The following is a 21,853-nucleotide window of genomic DNA, read 5'->3' on the forward strand; positions in this document are numbered from 1 at the left end:
GGGGAATCCCTCCGGAGTGGAGTCATAACGACTGGATCTGAATTATGTTTTTGTATTTGGTGGTTTGTGTCCCAGCTGTCGATCAGCTGTGCGCAGCGTCTCCACTATATCGCAAACATTGCGTAGAAACTGGCGTACGCCATTTTTTGAGCGTATATCCCTTTATAAATGAGGCCCCAGATCACCTTTAAAGACCAATTCATGCTTAAAACAGGACATTCCAAAGGGTTCACATACTATTTCTTGTCACTGTAGTTCTGGAGACTGGAAGAAAATGGCAGGAATGAATGTCAGTGCTATGATGGGAACCCTGGCTGACAGCTTTTGAAGTAGTCACCAGTCAGGCAGTTTCTAGGTAGCAGGGCCGGGGTGTGTCTCACATTACATCGTGTTCATTTCATGTAGGCAGGATACGGTGTAACTCAGTCCCAAACCAACCAGTCTAACATGAAGCCATGTTGATTCACTTCTCGTTTCCCAACAGAACCCGCACAGCTGACCTTTCTGTCTTTTGTAACTGAGTTGTTTTTTTTGGATGTGACTGCTTAATTGACCTGTTTTAGTGCCGGGCAGTGCACAGTAGGGCTGCACAATTTGGGGAAATAATCTAATTGTGATTTTTCTGGCAGATATTGCGATTGCGATTGGATTTGCGATATTTGTTTTTAAGCGACCCAACGGATGTTTCTTGTAAAAGGCGGCCATATCTTCGGCTAGGAAGGTCGTATCAACATGCTCCCGTCTCTAGCACCACCGCAGCCCGAGCTTGTCTCTCATAGTTGAGGTATACCTAGGATGGAAAGTACAGGCCTCTCTCATCTTTTTAAGTGGGAGAACTTGCACAATTGGTGGCTGACTAAATACTTTTTTCCCCACTGTAACTGTTTCCATGTGTTCCAGTCAGGCTTTTGTCCAAACCACAGCACTGAGACTGCTCTTGTAAAGGTCTTCAATGACATCCACTTAAACACAGACAGTGGCAGAACTTCAGTGTTTATTAGATCTCAGCGCTGTATTTGACACGGTTGACCACAATATATTACTAGACCGACTAGAAAACTGGGTGGGATTTTCGGAAACAGTTCTAAATTGATTTGAATCCTACTTAAAGGACAGAAACAATTTTGTTTCTATAGGTAAATACACATCTGAGTTGACAAATATGACATGTGGGGTTCCTCAAGGCTCCATCCTGGGGCCTCTTCTCTTTAACATCTACATTCTACCACTGGCTCAGATAATGAAAAACACCAAAATAAGTTACCATAGCTATGCGGATGACACACAAATCTACGTAACAATTTCACCAGGAGACTATTCTCCAGTTAAAAACACTGAGTAAGTGCATTGAACAAATCAATGACTGGATGTGTCAGAACTTTCTCCAATTAAACAAAGATACAACTGAGGTAATGGTTTTTGGAGCCAAGGCAGAAAGTTTAAAAGTTAGCGCTGACATTCAGCCTGCAATTTTCAAAACAACAGATAAAGCCAGAAATCTAGGTGTAGTCATGGACTCTGACCTGAGTTTCAACAGTCACATTAAAACAGTTACTAAATCAGCCTACTATCACCTAAAGAACATATCTAGGATTAAAAGACTAATGTCACAGCAGGATTTGGAAAAACGTGTCCATGCTTTTATCTTCAGTAGACTAGACTACTGTAATGGTGTCTTCACAGGTCTCACTAAAAGATCTGTTAGAAAGCTGCAGCTGATTCAGAACGCTGCTGCTCGAGTCCTCACTGACACTAAGAAAGTGGATCACATCACTCCTGTTCTGAAGTCTTTACACTGGCTTCCTGTGTGTCAAAGAATAGATTTCAAAATACTGCTGCTGTTTATAAAGCTTTGAATGGTTTAGGCCCAAAATATATTTCTGACCTCCTGCTAAATTATGAACCATCCAGAACTCTCAGGTCTTCAGGGACTGGTCAGCTTTCTGTCACCAGAGTCAGAACTAAACACGGAGAAGCAGCGTTTAGTTATTATGCTCCAAATATCTGGAACAAACTCCCAGAAACCTGCAGGTCTGCTGCAACTCTTACTACTTTTAAATCCAGGCTGAAGACTTTTCTTTTTGCCGCTGCTTTTAATTGAACTATTAAAATCTTAAACTGCACTGTTACTTTTATCCATGTATTTTTTCTTTTAATGCTGCTTTTAAATGCCATTTTCTTAATGTCTTTCATTTTTGTAAAGCACTTTGAATTGCCTTGTGTTGAAAGGTGGTATATAAATAAACTTGTCTTGCCTTGCAACCACTTCATAGATTTGTATTACCTGGAGCTGACTAGCCAAATACCACTGACATGTACAGTAATACACTGGTATTCAGACCCAAATCTGGAGATATCTTTTTAAATAGTTTACAGCCATGAACCAGAAGGAACATCTGCAGAACCTAGCCACATTTCTGTTGTAATGTGATTGACAATATTTATTTAGGATAACGAAGAAACATCTCTTTTGTTTTAATCTGCGGAGGTGTTGTCAGAGTTCTGCAGATCCAGATTTGTGTGGGCTTGTACAGAACACTTTGATAGGAAACATGAATGATTCACTTCAGGTTTTGGACTTGATGTGTGGACTTTCTGAAATGTTCTGATTAATAACCAGATTATAAAGTAATCAGTAGAGTGAAACTACCTACTCTGAAAACAAAACTTAACACTTGTGCTTTAGACAGATTTGAGGATTTTTGACTGTGATAAACCAACTTTAGATGGATATCTGGTCCATTTCCCTCCTCAAACAGGATGAATATTAGGTGCTACATATTTTAACGCTGTGAGTGTTTGTGTGTGTTCAGGCATCTGATGGCAGCAGCTCCAGGGACGACCTGCCTGCACAGCTTCTCAGGAGGAATGATCAGATCCGCAAGCTGGAGGCCAAGCTATCAGGTAAGTCCAACATCCACCAGTGCTGCGGCCATAGACCCTATCCTAACTGTTTTATCATGAAATGATAGAAACACAATGCAATCTCTGAATGACCGAGGCTAATGATAATACAAACATTTATTGACTTTATTTCTGTAGCACTTTTCATCTAACACATGCCGCTTAAAGCGCTTTACATATACAACAATGACAACAGAATGAAGACAAGTAACACGTTTAGTGTCCACTTACAAGGACGTTAACACAGTTGTAGAGGCCACTGGGAGCAGTGTGTCCAAGATGTGTTCTCTTTTCTTTGTTTTTGTTAGAAGCCGCAGAGTTTTGGTACAATATCAAATAACTTTTTTAGAGTTTGGGTCCAAATGCAACACAATATTCCAATCAAATTTGAATAGAAGCATGAATTATTTTTCGGCATCTTGGAGGGTCAAGAATAGCCGTACCTTTCCAATGTTTCTGAGGTGAAATAATGCCACCTTGGTTCCTGCTGATATGAGATATTAAACTTAAGATCAAATCAAAATCAAATCAAGTTTAATTCTCAAGATGGAGTTTAAAATAACAACCAGGGTCGGATTTCCACATTTTTTGTGCAGCTCATCGCTTTTCGATTTGTGACTGACTAATATCATTTGTTTCCTGTCCATATTTAGTTTACGTCATAGAGTAAATACACCAACAACAAGACTTTGGAATGTTATGAATCCAAGATGCCAAGGGATAGATAAATTGTTGTAATATGTTTTTGATTTAATCAAGACTATTGTTCATCTTCATAAAAAACAATAGCATTGTTAAAGCTACAGTATATGTATATATATTATACTTCATAAATATAAATATATCAATGCATAGTTAAGCGTGATACGGTAGAAATTCTAAATATATATATTTTTTTACATTCACTTTCTAGATCATCTGAATTTGCCACAAAGTTTGGAATGTTAAGCTCTGTTTGCCTGATGCAATATTCAGCACAAAGAATGTGTTTTTCTAATGATGATCATATTAATGTCTCAGAATGAGCATATAATAATGTGTTGCTGTGTGACATAGTCCTGACATATTTGAGGCTTAGGGTGTTTTTCTCCTTTACTCAGTCTAATAACCCCTTTGTCCTTTGGGTGGCCTATGTGACTTTGTGCCCTTAATAACGGTTAAAGATCGCACACGCAGCCTTTCAACCAGCATGGTTTTCTCAGATAAGAAAACCATTAATAGTTTACCCTTCCATTATTTCTCAATCATGTTTTCCCTTTTGCTTTCTTGTGTGTGTGTGTGTGTGTGTGTGTGTGTGTGTGTGTGTGTGTGTGTGTGTGTGTGTGTGTGTGTGTGTGTGTGTGTGTGTGTGTGTGTGTGTGTGTGTGTGTGTGTGTGTGTGTGTGTGTGTGTGTGTGTGTGTGTGTGTGTGTGTGTGTGTGTGTGTGTGTGTGTGTGTGTGTGTGTGTGTGTGTGTGTGTGTGTGTGTGTGTGTGTGTGTGTGTGTGTGTGTGTGTTCATCATCATCATCACCTCCCAACACTAGACTACGCTGAGCAGCTACGAATTATGCAGAAGACCAAGGACAAGCTTGAAATTGCATTAGAAATGCAACAGGATTGTACGTACCTCTACTCTCCTCCCAATGAGCTAACTTTCTCTCATCTGTCTTTCTGCTGTTAATAACGATCACCTAGCCTATCATCATCTTCTACCATAAATATGTTTTTTTTATTCAGAACCTTATACGTCAGTATCAGCTTTAGACGTTTGCTTTGGGAGTGCTGAATGCTTTTACTTCTAATCTAATTCACCCTTAAAACGTTTCTACTATTTATTGGCATATTAATCAGAGTAATCTTTGCATTTTCTATTCATTTGTTGCTGTACTCACTTTCTCTCAATCGCCTCACACACCTACATTAGTTTCCTAGATTTCCTACAATCTGTGACAACTACCTTAATTGCCTGTTATTTAAAGCTGGACTCATTTGTATGAGCGCTTATGAGCAATAACAACATTTAGACTATTGCAGATCCACATCCATTGTTTATAACATGTCTTATAGCTGTGTTGCACTCTGGTAGATTTGACTCACTTCTATTGCAGGTACTTTTTTATAACAATTTTAAGATTATACTGTAAATCTTCTTTGACTCTGAGGTTGAAGTTTTGGTGCTTGATTTGGGTTAGTGCAGGCCAAATATCACAATCTGAGCCCAGTGACAGAGCTGTGTCCCGTTCCTTGGAGACGGCTGTGAGGAAAGTTCCGATGCTTTTAATGAAAAGTGAAGTTACTGTACTACCTCTTCTTATGGTGTTTTTCTGAGTTCACACAATACTTGCAGTGTTAGTTTTTACAAATTGTGCTTTTAGTTTGTGACAGCTGCTAAGCATTGCCTGTCTTTGCTTATGGGATGAACACACTTCCTAATCTGACTCTTACTTTAGACAACTACTAACAATGCCATTGTCTGTGCTATTTAAAATGTCTCTTCTCTTTGGCTTCATAGAAACCTCTCTGTATGGTTTCCATCTTTCCCTTTCTGTTTTCTTTCCTACTGTCAATGCCCAGCTTCCATAAAGAAACTTCAAGACCAGAACGAGACTCACCAGACCAGCAGAGCCAAAATGGCAGAGGGGATGGCTCTAGCTCTGGAGAAGAAGGATGAGGTAAATAACACTCCTGTTTCACTTAATGCACAGTCCTGATTTATGGCATGTCTAGTAATCACTTTCTATAATTTACCTGCAGGAATGGATTGAGAAGATGACTGATTTGGAAAAGGTGGGTTTTTAATTCTATAAGAATGAAAGTAAGCTTATTATGTCTGTTTTCAACATCTTATATAGAAGGGTCAAGGACACAATACGGTGTTTTCACATTATCCTGAGTGATTGACTTTTAGGGGTGGAACAACTAATCGACTTAATCGATTAAAATCGATTACCAAATTAGTTGGCAACTAATTCAGTCGTCGATTCGTTGGTGACGTCATCACATGTGTTCTACACCCCATTAAGCTCCAACGTTATCGCTTTTTTTTTATCGGTACAGGAGACATTTAAAACATATGTCATATGTATTATTGCTACATAAACATTATATCGCAGTTTTAGTGTTGCCAACTCCATTTCTAATATGCAATATGACTAAAAAATGCGTCTATAATGTATTTTCGATTTTCTCAATTCAGACGAGAGATCTCTCTCCCCCGCCTGCTTGCGAGGGGGCGGGGCAGTTTACACACACATGCCGCTGCTACATGCATGCAACACACACACACACGGAGGAGATGGTGGAGAGAACGCGCTCCGAGGTGTGGTTCAACTTTAGCCGTCTCGATGTGGACAAAGCTCGTTACCAAAAGTGCAATAACAGTTTATCATGTAAGGGCGGTAACACGAGCAATTTGTCTAAACATTTAGCAAAAGTGCTCCACATCCAGACGGAGAAATGCACCGGGTTCCACTGTCTTTCCAGCAGCTCTGTAGCCCCCCCGTCCACGAGTAACGTTTCCACGTCAGGAGTTATGTATGCTAGCAGTAACACTGAGTTAACTCAGTTATAAAAACATAGGTATGTTAGGTTAATGATTAGAGGTAACTGAGTTATTTATGTTGTTAACGTTTCAGCTATTCTGTTTACAGTTCTGTCATCACATTATTTAATATGATTTGTTAAAACATTGTTGTTTCTTTTGATGTGACATATTATGCATTTACCGGTAATTAAAATAAAAAGCAATGTTAGTTTTGTTCACAATTTGTTTAGTTAGTTTACCTTATTTCTTGTCAAAAGAACCGTTAATACTATCGTTAAAAGGACCGGATCGATAAGCAGTATCGATATAAGTAGTAGTACAGTTAAAACCTTAACGATCCGAATAATCGATTAATCGTTTCATTAATCGATAGATTAATCGATTATCAAATTAGTCGTTTGTTGCAGCCCTATTGACTTTCAGTTGGTGCTGCTGCCCATTTAGTTGGGCTTGCTTCTGCTGGTGGGGAAATGGTCTATTAAGGTCTGGTGCACAGAAAACAACCTGGTTAAGAACCTTAAAACAATCTGGTTCCAGACCAACCACAGGATCTTCTCATAGTAAATACTATATAGGGTTTTTAAAAGTTACAACCATGGCATCAAGTATGCCTGTCACCAAGTATCAGAAAGCAAAAAGAAGTTACAGCAGTTTGTTCTGCTCGTGTCCTACTTTGTCTATACAAGTACGTAAAAGGGGGGACCACAGCTGAAGGGAAACTATTTTAGAACAATATTAATAATTGGTTGAAACCAAACTGAACTCCAGGTATTAAAGCCCACTTTCCCCTTTTACAAAAAATTATTATTATTATTACAAAAACACAAACCCCGTTCGAAGAGGGGGTAGAGTCCCTCCCCATTACCAACAGACCAGCATGCATTTCAGTTTTTTTGTGTGTGTTTTTTCTGGTGGATCACGTTTGATGTAAGTAGAAGTGGTTTCTTCTTCTTTTATCTGTCACTGTTTCAGTCTATTTCAGACTTTTAAAGTTGGAGATGTCAGAGCAGTGGAAAGACTAACAAATAGGTTTTAATGGGTCTCTTTTTGTTTCTGTTTGAATTAAGTTATTTTATTCAAAATAACAAAACCATTAAGGTACAGTTACCTTTTTCTTACAGGAGCTTTTACATTTATAAATTATAATAATGGTCCAAATACAATTTTTTTCTGTATCCACTGTAAAATCCCTTCAAAGCACGTCACATAGCTCTAGCCCAGAAGGTGGCGAAAATCACTGTGTCCACCCAGCGTCATGTTTCTGTCACTGCTGATCAGGTAAATACTGTGACTACTGCAGAGTCAGGATTTGAATGCAGAATGTAACTTTTCCTCTGCAGAATCAAAAGCCAGATGTTAGTGGGTGTAAGGGGCTTATTTCTCCAGGGGCTTAGGACTTGGAACCTGCTCATACCCTCAAAATGAATAATGCACGTGTACCATAAATTGGTATAACTGTTGTGTTTGTTTAGGAGAAAGCTGCCCTGTCAGCCCGGCTAGAGGAGATGATGGAGAAAAGCTTAGCACTCTTCCAGAAAAGGGATGACCTGGATGAACTGGAGGGCTTTCAGCAGCAGGAGCTCGCTAAAGTTAAACACATGGTGCGTACATGTGAGCTGGAAGCTTGGATTTACAGCAGTATCATACTGTAATTAGACAAGAGGGTGGAACATTGCTACTACTCAATTCAGATTCTGGTAGTTGCAAATTCTGCTTTATTGTATATTTTCTTAATTGTATTCCAGATGGAGTACAATTTAAGATGAAGCACAGAAATACTCATTATAACATTGTCTAGATCATTTAGACTGTTCCACAATATATTAAAATAGCAGAAAACATTTATACATATGGTAGTATAAAATGACAGTTGTTATATTGCAATATTACATATTGGCTTGACTTTAGACTCAGAGTCTACATTGGCTTCTTGTATACAGTCTAAGAACACAACTTCATCCCAGTGATGCCGTCAGCTATTGGATGGGAACTTTGAAATTGAAAGGATTTGCTGTCATTTGAATAACTATGGTTTAAAAGTGATAGGAGAGTCTCTGAGTTTGTTCAGGTGTGATTTTCACCTGGGTTCATATCAGCACTTCTTTTGGCCATGTATGTTCTTTAATTATGATTTGTTTACCATTTGTGTCTATCAGTTGCTGAAGAAGGAGGAGCAGCTGAGCCGGAAGGACGAGGAGCTCCAGCAAAAGGAGGCTGAAGTTCAGTCAGCAAAGCGAGGGCTGTCTGAGGTCAGAGGGAAACTCCAGACTCTGGAACAGCAGAACGCAGAAAGCTGCACAATCAACACTGAGCTGGAAATCGAACGGTAAGGAGGAACGCAGCAGGACTGATGGGATTTCTATGCTCATTTCTTTTGGCCTGTTGGTTCATCTTCTGAATCAGCTGTGCTATCAGATAGCTAAGCTTTCCCAGACAGAGTCATCCCCAGTGGAACTGCTGGGGATTTGCCTGTTAACTATAAAGTTAACAAATGAAGGAAACTAAAAATAATTAGGGCTGTCAAACGATTAAATTATTTAATCAGATTAATCACAGCTTAAAAATGAATTAATCATGATTAATCACCATTCGAACTATGTCCAAAATACGCCATTTCTTTATGTATATTGTTGTGGGAATGGAAAGATAAATGAAAGAAGGCGGATATATCCATTTAACATACAGTATGTATGTTTATTATAACATTGTTTTGTGTGTCAAAATGAAAGACACACACACCCACACCACACACACACACACACACACACACACACACACACACACACACACACACACACACACACACACACACACACACACACACACACACACATCAATCAATCATCAAACCGTGGGGTCTTATTTCATTACGTGTTGATTTCTATCAACACGTAATGTTGTATCGATGTATATAGATGCATTACAGCAAAAGTATTCTCCGTCGGGACTTCCTGCAACAACACCACGCCGTTATCTTGATTCTGATTGGCCAGAAGACATTATCAAAGATGTTCTATTGAGAAGACGATCACTACGTGACAAAAGTTTTCAAAACCGTTTCTAGTCTTCGGTATTTCCAGACAAGTGGCAACTGAAAATCTTACTCTGCTGTCTGTGCAATTTACTCCGCGCGAGTTGGCGGACTTTATTTTGCTTACTTTAACATCATCTTTCATGGTGGGGCTAAGGTGGGGCTAAGCCATTTCTTGGTATGGCTGTAGCCTACCCCAGCGCTGCCACTGGTGGGATGTATGGGGCGGGCCATTCTGCACATGTGTTAAATATTTTAACGCAATTAATTCAAAAAGTTAATTACCGCCGTTAACGCGATAATTTTGACAGCATTAAAAATAATATAATCAAATAAATCACAATATAGAGTTTAAACATGATTTTTGCTTTTTAGGTTTACTGCTGATATAATATATTTGAAACCATGTAGTACAGGGGTTCCCAACCTTTATTGTGCCAAGTACCGGCAGAAACAATAAAAGAAATTCGTGGACTGTTTGTCAATTTTAACTGATTTTAATATTTACTCACCAGCAGGTGGCAACAGAGGCTAATTGTATTTAACAGACTGAACCAGGATACAATTAAAACAAAAAATTAGGATCGCTTTACAAATATTAATATAATGTAATATAGCCTAATATAGGTGGCAACAGTTGCTAATTGTATGTAACAGCCTCAACAAATAATAGAACAATATGCATCCAAAACATATTAACAAAGTTTAAAACCAGGATACAATTAAAACAAATTTGGACCACTGTACACATATAGATGAACTGAAATGTCAGTGAGACCCCTGGGCTTGTTTGCCAGCCATAATAACGTCATACCGGGGGCGTTCGTTCCGGTGCACTCCAACAGTATTTAGCACTACATCGAGATTAAGATTAAACTAACTTCTTTTGGGAACACCCACATACCTATGGAGTTGGCCAGATGTGTGTAAATTACTGATTTCCTTCATACGAGTAATAGGGGGAATAATCGGGCCATTCGATGTGTGTGTGTGTGTAGAGGTGTGTGTGGTTGAAGCGTAGCAGCCTGCAGTGGGGAACGCAGTGAAGGCAGTGTGTACGTGCCGGTGCTGCACTTCTCAGAGGCTGCCTCCTGATGCTGCAGCCATTTCATGAAGTGAAGGAGGTTTTAAAAAAAAAAAAATAGCTCTACACCCCTGGCCGCAATGTCCTTAAAATGAAGTCCGAGTTCGAAATATATCTCAAATAATGTATGCACTGCCATATCCCCACATAAACATAACAGTCTGCGATGAAACCGTTGTCTCCTGTGTGCTCCACTTCCTATTGGCGCACCGGTAACTTTCTCTGCGCACGAGAGGCTGAGACCTTATGCTAACCAATTTAGATTTATTTTGTATGTTTACTGGTCCGCGGACCGGGGGTTGGGAACCCCTGATGTAGACCATAGTCCTGTCACCTTTATGTTTCCTGCATACTTGTATAAAATGTCCTCTCTTTATAAGTCTGCATTAGTTTTGGTACTTGATTTGTGTGAAAGAGCACAAAGTGCATGTGTGTGACTGTGCACAGAGAGGAGCTGCTGCTGCTCAAGGAAGAGGCGGAGCAGAAGTTGAGTGAGCTGCAGGCCGTCCTCCAGCGGGTCTCTGAAGACTTCCACAAGGTCAGAACACAAGCTCCGCTACTTATTTACTTAACGTCGTATCATGGTACTCATTCACACGTCCCTTTCAATGAGAGAAGTTTGTTTTTCAGTCACAGGGTATGGTGTCGACTTTAGAGAGGTCCCTCCATGAACTGCAGACTGAACATGACGCCCTGAAGTTGCAACAACAGAAGGTCAGATCCATTCATGTATCTTCTAGCACAGTGGTTCCCAACCTTTTTCTCTAGTGTACCCTGTGAGCTGGTCGCCATTCTATGGTCGCATTCAAACCTAATAGTCACTTCTTTGGTGCGCACCAGACGACAGTTTGTTACATTGTTTCATTTTTTATGAATGTATGGTTTGCGTTCACATAGGCAAACCTCAGAAGGGCTATAAACTGTCAATAAAATTCATGTGCACGGCAATGCTGTTCAACAATTGGTCAGACATTATGCGGCTAAAAACACAAATCCCAGCATTTCTACCGTAGCCCCCCGAATGGAGCATCGGCAGGTTATTTCCATGCTGCTGTTAATCTGGAGATCAACAGACTTTAATGGAAAGCTCATAGGATTATATAATCAGACAACGTGCATTAAAAAACATTATAACACATGAGTATAATGAGAGACGTTCTGCAGTCAGGAGGAGGTTTCACCGACAACAGGGAGCTCTGATGAGACTGTACCACCATGTTTCTCATTTAATTAACAATATCTTAAAATGACAATATTAACAATTCAAGTCAAACTTTGGTGATTTATGTTTTCCCTTGACCTCCTCAGGCTGCTGTTACAGAGGAGGACAAGGAGCGCTTGTTAGCAGACCTTCAGAAGAAAGTGACGTCTCTGGAGAGGCGGCTCCAAGGGAACCTGAGCCAGGAAGAGCATCTGCAGGAGTTTCTCCAGGAGGTGAACAACACCATCAGGATGAAAACTACCATTGTATTGCTCATAGCTAAAAGTATTGCAAAACTCTAAACAAATCTTAAATAACATCAAAATATATTCAGAACTTAGATTTAGTTGTTTTCTGTTGCTGGTCCTTTTATTTAAATAATTATCAATCTCTTAATAGAAGAGTATAATATTGAGCTTACCTTACATTTCATTCTGATTATGCCCCGTCCCTTTTCTAGGGAATTAATCAGAAATCTTTTCAGAATCCAAAATCCTTTTTATGTCCTGCAGAGGGAAAAAATATGATTTGAAAACCAAACCATTTACCTGTCCAGTTGTTGTCTTTTCAGAAGTGTGGCCTTGAGCAAAATCTGGAGGAGACGAGAGCAGAGCTGCTGTTGGTTCGGACAAACCACGCTGATACTGTGAGCGCTCTGGAGACACAGGTAAACCACTGCGGGGATATCTGCTGAAGATAGTATCTTTTGCTCTTATTTGAACGATAATTGATGTAATATTGACTCATTGTGCTAAATAAGCAGACATAGGTCACCAATTTACAGTTGGTGTTGAAGCATTCAGGTGAATAAAAGAAGTTCTACTTCCTTTCCTACTCTTTCCACTTTACATTTGCCTATTGTCATTTGCATTCATTTCTTATCACAAGCACAAGGTTAACTATGGCAAAGCTCTTGTAACCTTCATACAAAGGTTGTCAAAGGGAAACCGGTCATATTGAAAGTAATAAATCAGTGTGGGCTGTGTGTTCCTCTCTGACCCAGGTTTCCAAACAGAACGGCAACATCACTGAGCTGCAGACCCTTCTCCGGCACAAGGACGACTCCTCCAGAGCCTACAGAGACAGAACAGACACACAAGTAAGCAAGCAGACACATCAGTGTCACAATGACAGATAACATTATTCATTTTCATATTTCATCTTCTTGTTCCCTTAAAGCAGGGGTATTCAAATCAAATTCAACAAAGTTTCCTCCAGCAAAGGTCCGGAACATCATAATGTCTAACTTGTGTTATGAATTAGTTTGATATATATTGAAGTAGCTTATTAGCTGTATCATTGTCGGCATTTAATCAACAACTGACCATCAAATAAACAAATATTATATATACCGTAATTTTCGGACTATAAGCCGCGCCTTTTCCCTATTTTTCAACGCTGCAGCTTATATAACTCTGCGGCTAATCTATGGATTTTTACAGCTAACGGACAACACCTTTAACTCTATGGGCTCTATGGCCGGTCCGCGGACCCCCACCTTTAAGCGGTGGGTTCCAGCAGGAAAAGCTGGAGGCCGGAAAAGAGTGAGACAGGTAGCGCGCAAAAGTAAAAGTGGAACCGAGAGTGGTATGCCGCTGCTGCGGCTTATATTCTGGTGCGCCTTATAGTCCGAATATTACGGTAATATTAATATTTATTGTCACTTAACATTGAACTATAAAGAAATATAATACTGTGGGCATGTATAATGTTCTTCTCCACCTCCAGCACCTTCTCCACCTCTAAATGCTTCTCTACCTCCTGCTACCGTAACCTCAACTCCAACTGCAACTTCTCCTGCTCAAACTGCAACTTCTCCTGCTCCAACCTCAACTCCAACTGCAACTTCTCGTGCTCCAACCTCATTTTCTCCTGCTCAAACTGCATGGCCGAAAGGTCTTTTTGCTGCTCGAACGTCAAACCAGCTTTCTGAACCACTACCGGCACGACCCCTGCCGCACCAAACTCACTCTTCTGCAACACCCCCTGCTCAAATAAAGATGACATGATGACAGCTTTAATCTCATGTTTCCGCTTGCTCCCTACAACAGCAATTTCATAATGCTCTGCTATTTCGACCAACTGCGCCTTCTGGCAATCATCTAAGAAAGACACTGAGGGCGCATCCACAAACGCCAACAAAGAACCCATAATATGTTACCTATTACCAATCAGAAAGACAACACGCATGGGCAAAAGAAAAACCCAACAGAAAATCGTACTAATCTCACCTGGTCTTCATGTGGCTTGCGGCGGGTAATTACGCACTGGAACCCGGCGGAGTTATGGAGCGACCTGCACGCAGGCAACACCACAAAATCACGCGGACGTGCCCCCGAGACAGGTGTCCGAAAACAGCTGACACTAACCACATCGCCACAACACTATGACAAAAACAAATAAACGCAACCCAAGGTTGTTTGTTTATTGTGCATTCTGTAGACTCCCATTTCTGTTTGAATTACAAAATGGACATCAGAAATTGGATTAAATGGTCTAAGGATTTATTAAACGAAATAGCGATGAAAGAACTGCAGCCAATGGTGCTGCTGGCAACCCTGCACCTGCCATTGCAGCAGCACGCCTTAATGTCACAAGCTTGACCTCGGCAAACCCCGGGGCTGAGTTAGCGAGCCCAATCCTTGAGTCATCAAGGCGGCCGCCACCAACGCTGTCCTCCGAGGCACAGCTCCTTGTGCCCCCACCAACACCACCTGCGTTGCCACACCCTGTACCACACCCGCCAGCAGCAGCAGCATCCTCCTCCTCCTCCTCCTCCTCCTCCTCCTCCTCCTCCTCCTCCTCCGTGCCGGTGCCTCCACTACAGACCCTACCTTGCAGCACATCAACAGGTACTATTGGGCCAGCAACCGCTCAAAGACCAACAGCCCCAGATGATCGTGGGGTTAATAAACCCAACCAGGTGAAACTGGATCGTTATCCAGGGAGATTGTTTTCAAGAAAGAAGTGCAATTTTGCCACTGCATGGTACAACAACAGACCATGGCTTGAAGATTCGTTCAAAGCAGACGCAGCCTTTTGTTTCCCCTGTAGACAGTTTAAAGTAAATACGTCTTCATCTGATGCGGCTTTTACTGTCAAAGGTTTTTGCGTCTGGAAACACGCATTACAGACTAATAAAGGACTGCTAAGGCATGCCGCATCAAAAGAACACATTTCATGTGAGAGTTTGTGGAGAGAGAGACAGATACACAAGGAAACAAATAAGGAAATTACTACTCTGGTGCAGATCAGCTGGCACGGAACCGTTATTACGTGTCAGCTGTCGTTGATATTATAGCTTTTTTAGCTGTCAACCAACTCCCTCTCAGAGGTGACCACGATTCACTCCACAGCATGTCCGAGTCAGGCAGTGGGCTCTTCCTATCGCTGTTTGAGTATACGCTGCACAAAGATGCAGAGTTGGGCAAAACAATGGAAAGCATTCCCCACACAGCAACATACACCTCTCACGACATGCAAAATGCCAAAATAGAATTAACAGCAGTTCATCATCTCCGTCTCTACTATTTCTCTCCGAGTGCAACAATGAGGAAGCTGCCATCCTTAACCAGTGTGCCTTGCTCGTGATTTACAATGTTTCAAAAGTGGTGTCTATGTTGCCCTTTATTTGTGTATGTATTTGCGATGAGTGTGCGTCTTTGCGCAATGCTGTTGGCCTTGCTGTTTGATATATATTGTGCCCTCCCATAAAAATCATATGCCCTCCCTTTAGATTTGTTCTGGCGCCGGTTCTGCTTGTCCTGTCAGGAATGAAAAGCTGTGACCTCAGTTCAGACTGGGAATGTTTGGGAAACGTTGTGCTTTGTCTCATAGTGGCGTTTCACATTGGGACTTTTAATGAGCGCCATGGTCTCCTAGCAAACAAGACACTCCCAGTGGGCAGGATGAACATGGATGAGTCTGTCCATTCTGGGTTGAAAGCTCTGTTTCACTGTCCACCTTTCTCTTCTTAGAGATCGCCATGTGTACTTATTCTTCTCTCCCTGTCTGCAGCTGACTCGTCTCTCCGCAACTCGTCTCTTCTTCTGTGTTTCTCTCACTGTATCGCTCACTCTCTTTTGCCCCCTGTCTGCGCCGGTTAGAATAGAAGCGCCCCGTCAGAATTGAAAATCCCTTAATACTTCATTGATTATAAGTCCGGGTCTGTACAGGTCGGCGTCTGGGTTCGCACCAAATGATGCCCGCCTTAAAGCATTGTTCATTAACAAATCACATAGTATTGGGGGACAAGGGAAGCATACAGTAAAAACTGTCTGACAGTGACCATAATGAATGGTCTAACTTTATATAATATCCCACAGGTGAACAGGTTAATTGGAAACAGGTGAGTGTCATATTTGGGTCAAAAAGGAGCATCCCCAAAAGGTTCAGTCGTTCACAAGCAAGTGTGGGCGAGGTTCACCACTTTGTGAACAACTGCGTGAGCAAATAGTCCAACAGTTTACGACTGACGTTTAATCAACATACAATTGCCAGGGATTTCATCATCTACAGTCCATAATGTCCTCAAAAGATTCAGAGAATTTGGAGAAATCCCTGCACTTAAGGCCGGAAAGCAACATTGAATGCCTGTGACCTTCGACCCCTCAGGCAGCACTGCATTAAAACCTGACCTCATTCTGTAAAGGATATTACCACGTGGGCTCAGGAACACTTCAGAAAACCATTGTCAGTGAACACAGTTCGTCAGGTTAACACTCTACCAAAGCCAAAGCCATATATCAACAACACCCAGAAACTCCTCTGGTTCCTCTGGGCTGAGCTCATCGGAGATGGACTGGCAGAGTGGAGAAGTGTGCTGTGGTCTGGTGAGTCCACATTCCTAATTGTTTTTCATGGACGTCGTGTCCTCCGGGCTAAAGAGGAAAAGGACCATCCAGATGGTTATCAGCGCAAAGTTCAGAAGCGAGCATCTGTGATGGTATGGGAGGGTGTTAGTGCACATGGCAACTTGTACATCTGTGAAGGCACCATAGAGAACCGCAGTGACGCGTCGTAAAACCCGGAAGTAAGTTAGCATTTTTAGCACTTCCGGTTCCTTCCTCAAAAAGCAATGCATTTTTTCCATAGGGTTTTGGAAAATACCTCGAAATAAGGTCTGTGGTTGACACAAATTTAAGAGATAATTGACGTTTTGTTCTACGACATTAAATACATCAGCAGTGACCCCATTGGGGATTTTTGAAGAGTTTACGTGTCTGAAAAACGATGGTTGTTACCGAATGGCTGAATAGGACTACAGAAATTGTCGAGGCCGTTGTACGTCATTACGCCGAACACATAAACACTCCCGCTAAGTTTGTTTTCCCCTGTGTTCTGCTTGAAAGCAAGTACCTGCCTATCTTTAGTATCTTTATATCTATATCTGACCATTAGAATCTGTATTTTTGAAATTGTCGTTTTTAACACCGTAGTTTTACAAATGATAGAATAATTAATTACCAGTGTTTTCCAATTTTTTTCCAGTTCGTTTCGTTAGCTAACGTTAGCGCTACTAGTTAGCTACGCAATGGTTTGTTGCTTTGCTCCGGGTTGCAGCCACAGGTCTTCGCATGAAACGTGCTTGTTCAATCGTTTCCCGGCCAATGTTTTCCAAAGGAGAGTCTTGATTCGTGCCATGAGGTAAGCTGACGTTACATTTTTGTCCATGTCACGGTGAAATGTAAATAATGGGTAGTGACTGTATCGCCATTTTAGAGATGGCGCTGCTGAAAAGACCGCAACACAAGTAAAGATAATGAATACATCCTATTAAAACCTGTGTGGCTTATATGATAAGTCTAATTAGTACAAACAGCATAACGTTTCACCATGTAACTAAAGATTGTAGTCAGGGAAATCAGTTTGACATATTGAACTAATAACAAATCACCTCTGGCTGGCAGAGAACTCTCTGCTCCATAGCTTCTCTTGGACTTAAAATCACATGTACATTTTACATTTATATTCAATTTAATATTCCATCCCTCACATACTTTTGTATATATAATAACTTATATTTTGTTTTTCTTGTTATGCTGATGCAACACAAACATTTCCCAAATTGGGATCAATACAGTAATATCTTATCTTAATTAATTAAGAAATATAACTATTATAATTAGTGTAGCAGCTGACACCTATTTTCAATATGGATTAATCTACCATTTATTTCTTTAGTTCAATTTTCATCTATAAAAATGTCAAAATAGTGAAAATGTTCACGAGACTTATCAAAGTGCAAGGTTATATCTTTAGATGTTTTGTTTTAGCCTATGTACTGTATGTCTTAATGCTCTTACAATATATGTGACGGTGTGACTTCCATGAAACTAATATTTTCTATCTTCCCAACAGACGAGCTGACAGAAAACCTAACACTCTAACAACCACAACATTGCAAAGGCGAGTAAATGTAAATTAAAAACAATTCACAATTTTTTTATTTCTTCTTCCTTGCAGTGAGGTGAAGCTGACCTTGCACTTGGTGCCAGTAAGGATGTTTCTCACGCAGGCTGAATGTTTCTTTCTTACTGACACAGAAGCCCTTGATTTGCAATGCTTCACTAATTGTCATTTCCCTGGCTCCGTAGGGACACTTTACCTCCAGCACAGCAGAAGACCCTACCAGACCATCTGGGGATGCCCCCAACAATCCTGATAGGGAGAGCCACAAATCTGACTCATGGACCTGCATCTGGGTTGCAGTGGTGAATGCCCTGACGCCCTCACATTCATTCATAGTCCCCCACTGTACAGAGAAAATACCATCAAGGGCCTGTTGTTGCCCAAGCTCCCTGGCAATAAAGGAAGCAGTCACACGCTTTGACCTCAGGACAGCTCCAAAGTTGCTGGCAGTCAACCTTCCTTTCCTGAACAAATGCCAGTTTGGGTTGGTTCGCTGACCAGTGGTAGCCACCTGAATTGCCCTCTGTTGCTTTTCAGACAATGCCATGCTTGCCACAATTGCCTCAGGTCCCTGATGCCCAACAGATTTGATCATTTCAGGAACAGTAAGTGTTTCCAAGCTGTAGTGTTCCTCTTCTGGCTCGGGGGAGAGAAGCCAAGAAATTCCTGAGAACCTGCCCCCGAGTCTGTCCCTCAGCCAGTCACGATCTTCGGAGGTAGGCTCTCTTGTCAGCGGGTTAAATTAGTTATTGGTTTCAACAGTCACATTAAAACAGTTACTAAATCAGCTTACTATCACCTAAAGAACATATCTAGGATTAAAAGACTAATGTCACAGCAGGATTTGGAAAAACGTTTCCATGCTTTTATCTTCAGTAGACTGAACTACTGCAATTGTGTCTTCACAGGTCTCACTAAAAAATCTATTAGAAAGCTGCAGCTGATTCAGAACACCGCTGCTCGAGTCCTTACCAACACTAAGAAAGTGGATCACATCGCTCCAGTTCTGAAGTCTTTACACTGGCTTCCTGTGTGTCAAAGAATAGATTTCAAAATACTGCTGCTGTTTATAAAGCACTGAATGGTTTAGGACCAAAATGCATTTCTGACCTCCTGCTAAATGATGAACCATCCAGATCTCTCAGGTCTTCAGGGACTGGTCAGCTTTCTGTCCCCAGAGTCAGAACTAAACATGGTAAAGCAGCGTACAGTTATTATGCTCCAAATATCTGGAACAAACTCCCAGAAACCTGCAGGTCCGCTGCAACTCTTACTACTTTTAAATCCAGGCTGAAGACTTTTCTTTTTGTCGCTGCTTTTAATTGAACTATTCATATCTTAGACTGCACTGTAACTTTTATCCATGTATTTTTTCTTTTAATGTTTATTTTATTAGCTTTTCTTTTTAATGACTGATTTTAAATGCCATTTTCTTAATGTCTTTCATTTTTTGTAAAGCACTTTGAATTGCCTTGTGTTGAAAACTGTTATATAAATAAACTTGCCTTGCCTAATAAAGATTTCATGTGACACATACAATTGATTTGTTGATGGGAATTAATGTGAATAAATTAACTCTAGGTTAACGGTACTCTTGCTATCACTACTCACCGACACTATAAACCTTGTCCCTCATGCTAGCCCTGACAACACCGGTAAGCAGACCTTCATCTAGGCTGCACTGTAACGTGTCCTGACTTGTAGTGGTTCTCTCCTCTATCTACACTCTTCTTGTCATCTTTGTAAAACGATATCAGACTGGTAATTGACACAGCCATGACTTCTAGTTAAATTCAGTCTGGCTAAAATGAAAAGCTTTGTTAAAATATGCAAGCAAAAAATTCTACATGTGTTATACATCCAGAAATATCTAAATATCGTTTCCCACAGTGTGACATGTATACATAAAACAAAACAAAAAGGGCCTAGATAAACGTGGTATACATTAAACAAAACGGGCAGTTGAAACGATCTTAAGTTGGCGTGACGTTGAAGTCGTGCGACCCTGCTGCTGTACTGGCTTGTAGTTCGTTTATAGCATAACGTTAGCATTTCGCTTTTGGCGACTAGATTTATGATTCAAAAATTATAAAAGTAGGGTTGACATGTGGAGATTATCCCGCTGAACAAAACGTGATCCCTCTCTTAAATGTGTGTCAACCACAGAACTTATTTCGAGCTATTTTCCAAAATCCTATGGAGAATTTGCATTGGTTTTTCGTGAAGGAACCGGAAGAAGTTTACTTCCGGGTTTTATGAAGCGTTACTGCGGTTCTCTATTAATTAGACCCTCCAGAAAAATGCGGGCAAAAATCCTTGATTATGCGATTAAACGTGGGGTTTTAATGTGATTTTATGCGGTGAAATTGCGGGAAGTTGCAAAATATGCGGAAAGCTGTGAAAAAGAATAGATTTTTTTTTAAATATTGGGCTGCCTTCTTTATTCTGTCTCACACACAACCTGCCACTAACGTTAAACCCCTTTCCTATTCAATTAAACACATTCAATGTTTATTTATTGTAAAAGCAATGGGGCTATTTTAATCACTCTCTCTCTCACACACACACACACACACACACACACACACACACACACACACACACACACACACACACACACACACACACACACACACACACACACTTCTCCGCCTCATTCTGTTTTCATTTACTCGTTCGTTATCTGACCAGCTTCAATCTTGTAGGCTACTCACTTTGAAAGGGTTTTGGAGGTTGATGCCTCGGTGAACGTGAGTTGTTTGGCTTTCTTGTCCGCAGCAGCAGAAAGCATGTTCGAATGAATCAAAGTGGGTCATCACCGTCGACTTTCTCTAAGACGTATGCTCCAACACACAGTTGCACGGGGTGCAGAATAGTTTCCCCCCACTTTCGTGAAAGACATCGGGGTACTGCTTTGCCCGGTTTTTAGCAGAAATGTTCGTCGTGTGAGTTCCACACGTTCAGTCTACGGTGTTGTTTACCTTCTGTGATGCGCGAGACGTCACGTCATCATCATCATCATCATCATCATCATCATCATCATCATCATCATCATCATCATCATCATCATCATCATCATCATCATCATCATCATCATCATCATCATCATCATCATCATCACTACTTCACGTCAAGACGAGTTACATTTTTTTTCTTCTCAACTTTGTGTGGAAAATGCGGGGATTATGCGGCCTTTTGATAAATATGCGGCCTTTTAAAAAATCTGCGCCATTTTGCTGATTATGCGGTAAATTCTGCGATCGTAGGATCGCGTTTTTCTGAATGGTCTAATTAATGCTGAAAGTTACATAAACGTTTTCAGGGACGTCCTTGCTTATTTCAGCAAGACAATGCCAAGAGAAAGAGTGGGGTTACCAGACCGGCCTGCCTGCACTCCAGACCTGTCTCCATTTAAAGTGTTGTTGGAGGGAAGGTGATGTAACACAGTGGTAAATATGACCCTGACCCAGCTTTTCTGGAATGTGTTTCAGGCATCACATTCAAAATAATTGAATATTTGCAAAAAAACATAAAGTTTATCAGATGAAACATTACATATCTTGTCTTTGTAGTGTATTCAATAAATGTTGAATATGGGTCAAAAAGGATTTGCAAAATAATTGTATACAGTTTTACAGAACGTCCCGACGTCATTGGAATTGGGGTTTGTATATGGGTCCTCACCTTGATAGGAAAT

At 40.8% G+C, this 21,853-nt stretch overlaps 2 protein-coding genes across 7 annotated transcripts in view; one reads left to right on the forward strand and one right to left on the reverse strand.

The window, feature by feature from the left end:
- The window catches only part of LOC307044827 (uncharacterized protein), a 156,474-nt gene that overhangs the window by 91,099 nt on the left and 43,522 nt on the right, over positions 1 to 21,853 (reverse strand). The window lies entirely within an intron of this gene.
- The window catches only part of golga1 (golgin A1), a 59,560-nt gene that overhangs the window by 9,430 nt on the left and 28,277 nt on the right, over positions 1 to 21,853 (forward strand). For 3 of the 6 annotated variants that reach the window (XM_079690224.1, XM_079690221.1, XM_079690219.1), the window contains exons 3-13: positions 2,814 to 2,904; positions 4,430 to 4,504; positions 5,460 to 5,557; positions 5,640 to 5,672; positions 7,902 to 8,030; positions 8,586 to 8,755; positions 10,992 to 11,082; positions 11,163 to 11,258; positions 11,853 to 11,978; positions 12,317 to 12,412; positions 12,749 to 12,844. In XM_079690224.1, the coding sequence (XP_079546350.1) occupies positions 2,814 to 2,904; positions 4,430 to 4,504; positions 5,460 to 5,557; positions 5,640 to 5,672; positions 7,902 to 8,030; positions 8,586 to 8,755; positions 10,992 to 11,082; positions 11,163 to 11,258; positions 11,853 to 11,978; positions 12,317 to 12,412; positions 12,749 to 12,844 (1,101 nt within the window). The remainder of the gene's footprint in view (positions 1 to 2,813; positions 2,905 to 4,429; positions 4,505 to 5,459; positions 5,558 to 5,639; positions 5,673 to 7,901; positions 8,031 to 8,585; positions 8,756 to 10,991; positions 11,083 to 11,162; positions 11,259 to 11,852; positions 11,979 to 12,316; positions 12,413 to 12,748; positions 12,845 to 21,853) is intronic. The other 3 variants (XM_079690220.1, XM_079690223.1, XM_079690222.1) reach the window with 3 other exon arrangements.

This window comes from Notothenia rossii (assembly GCF_949606895.1).
Source record: "Notothenia rossii genome assembly, chromosome: 6".
NCBI classification, from domain to species: Eukaryota; Metazoa; Chordata; class Actinopteri; order Perciformes; family Nototheniidae; genus Notothenia; species Notothenia rossii.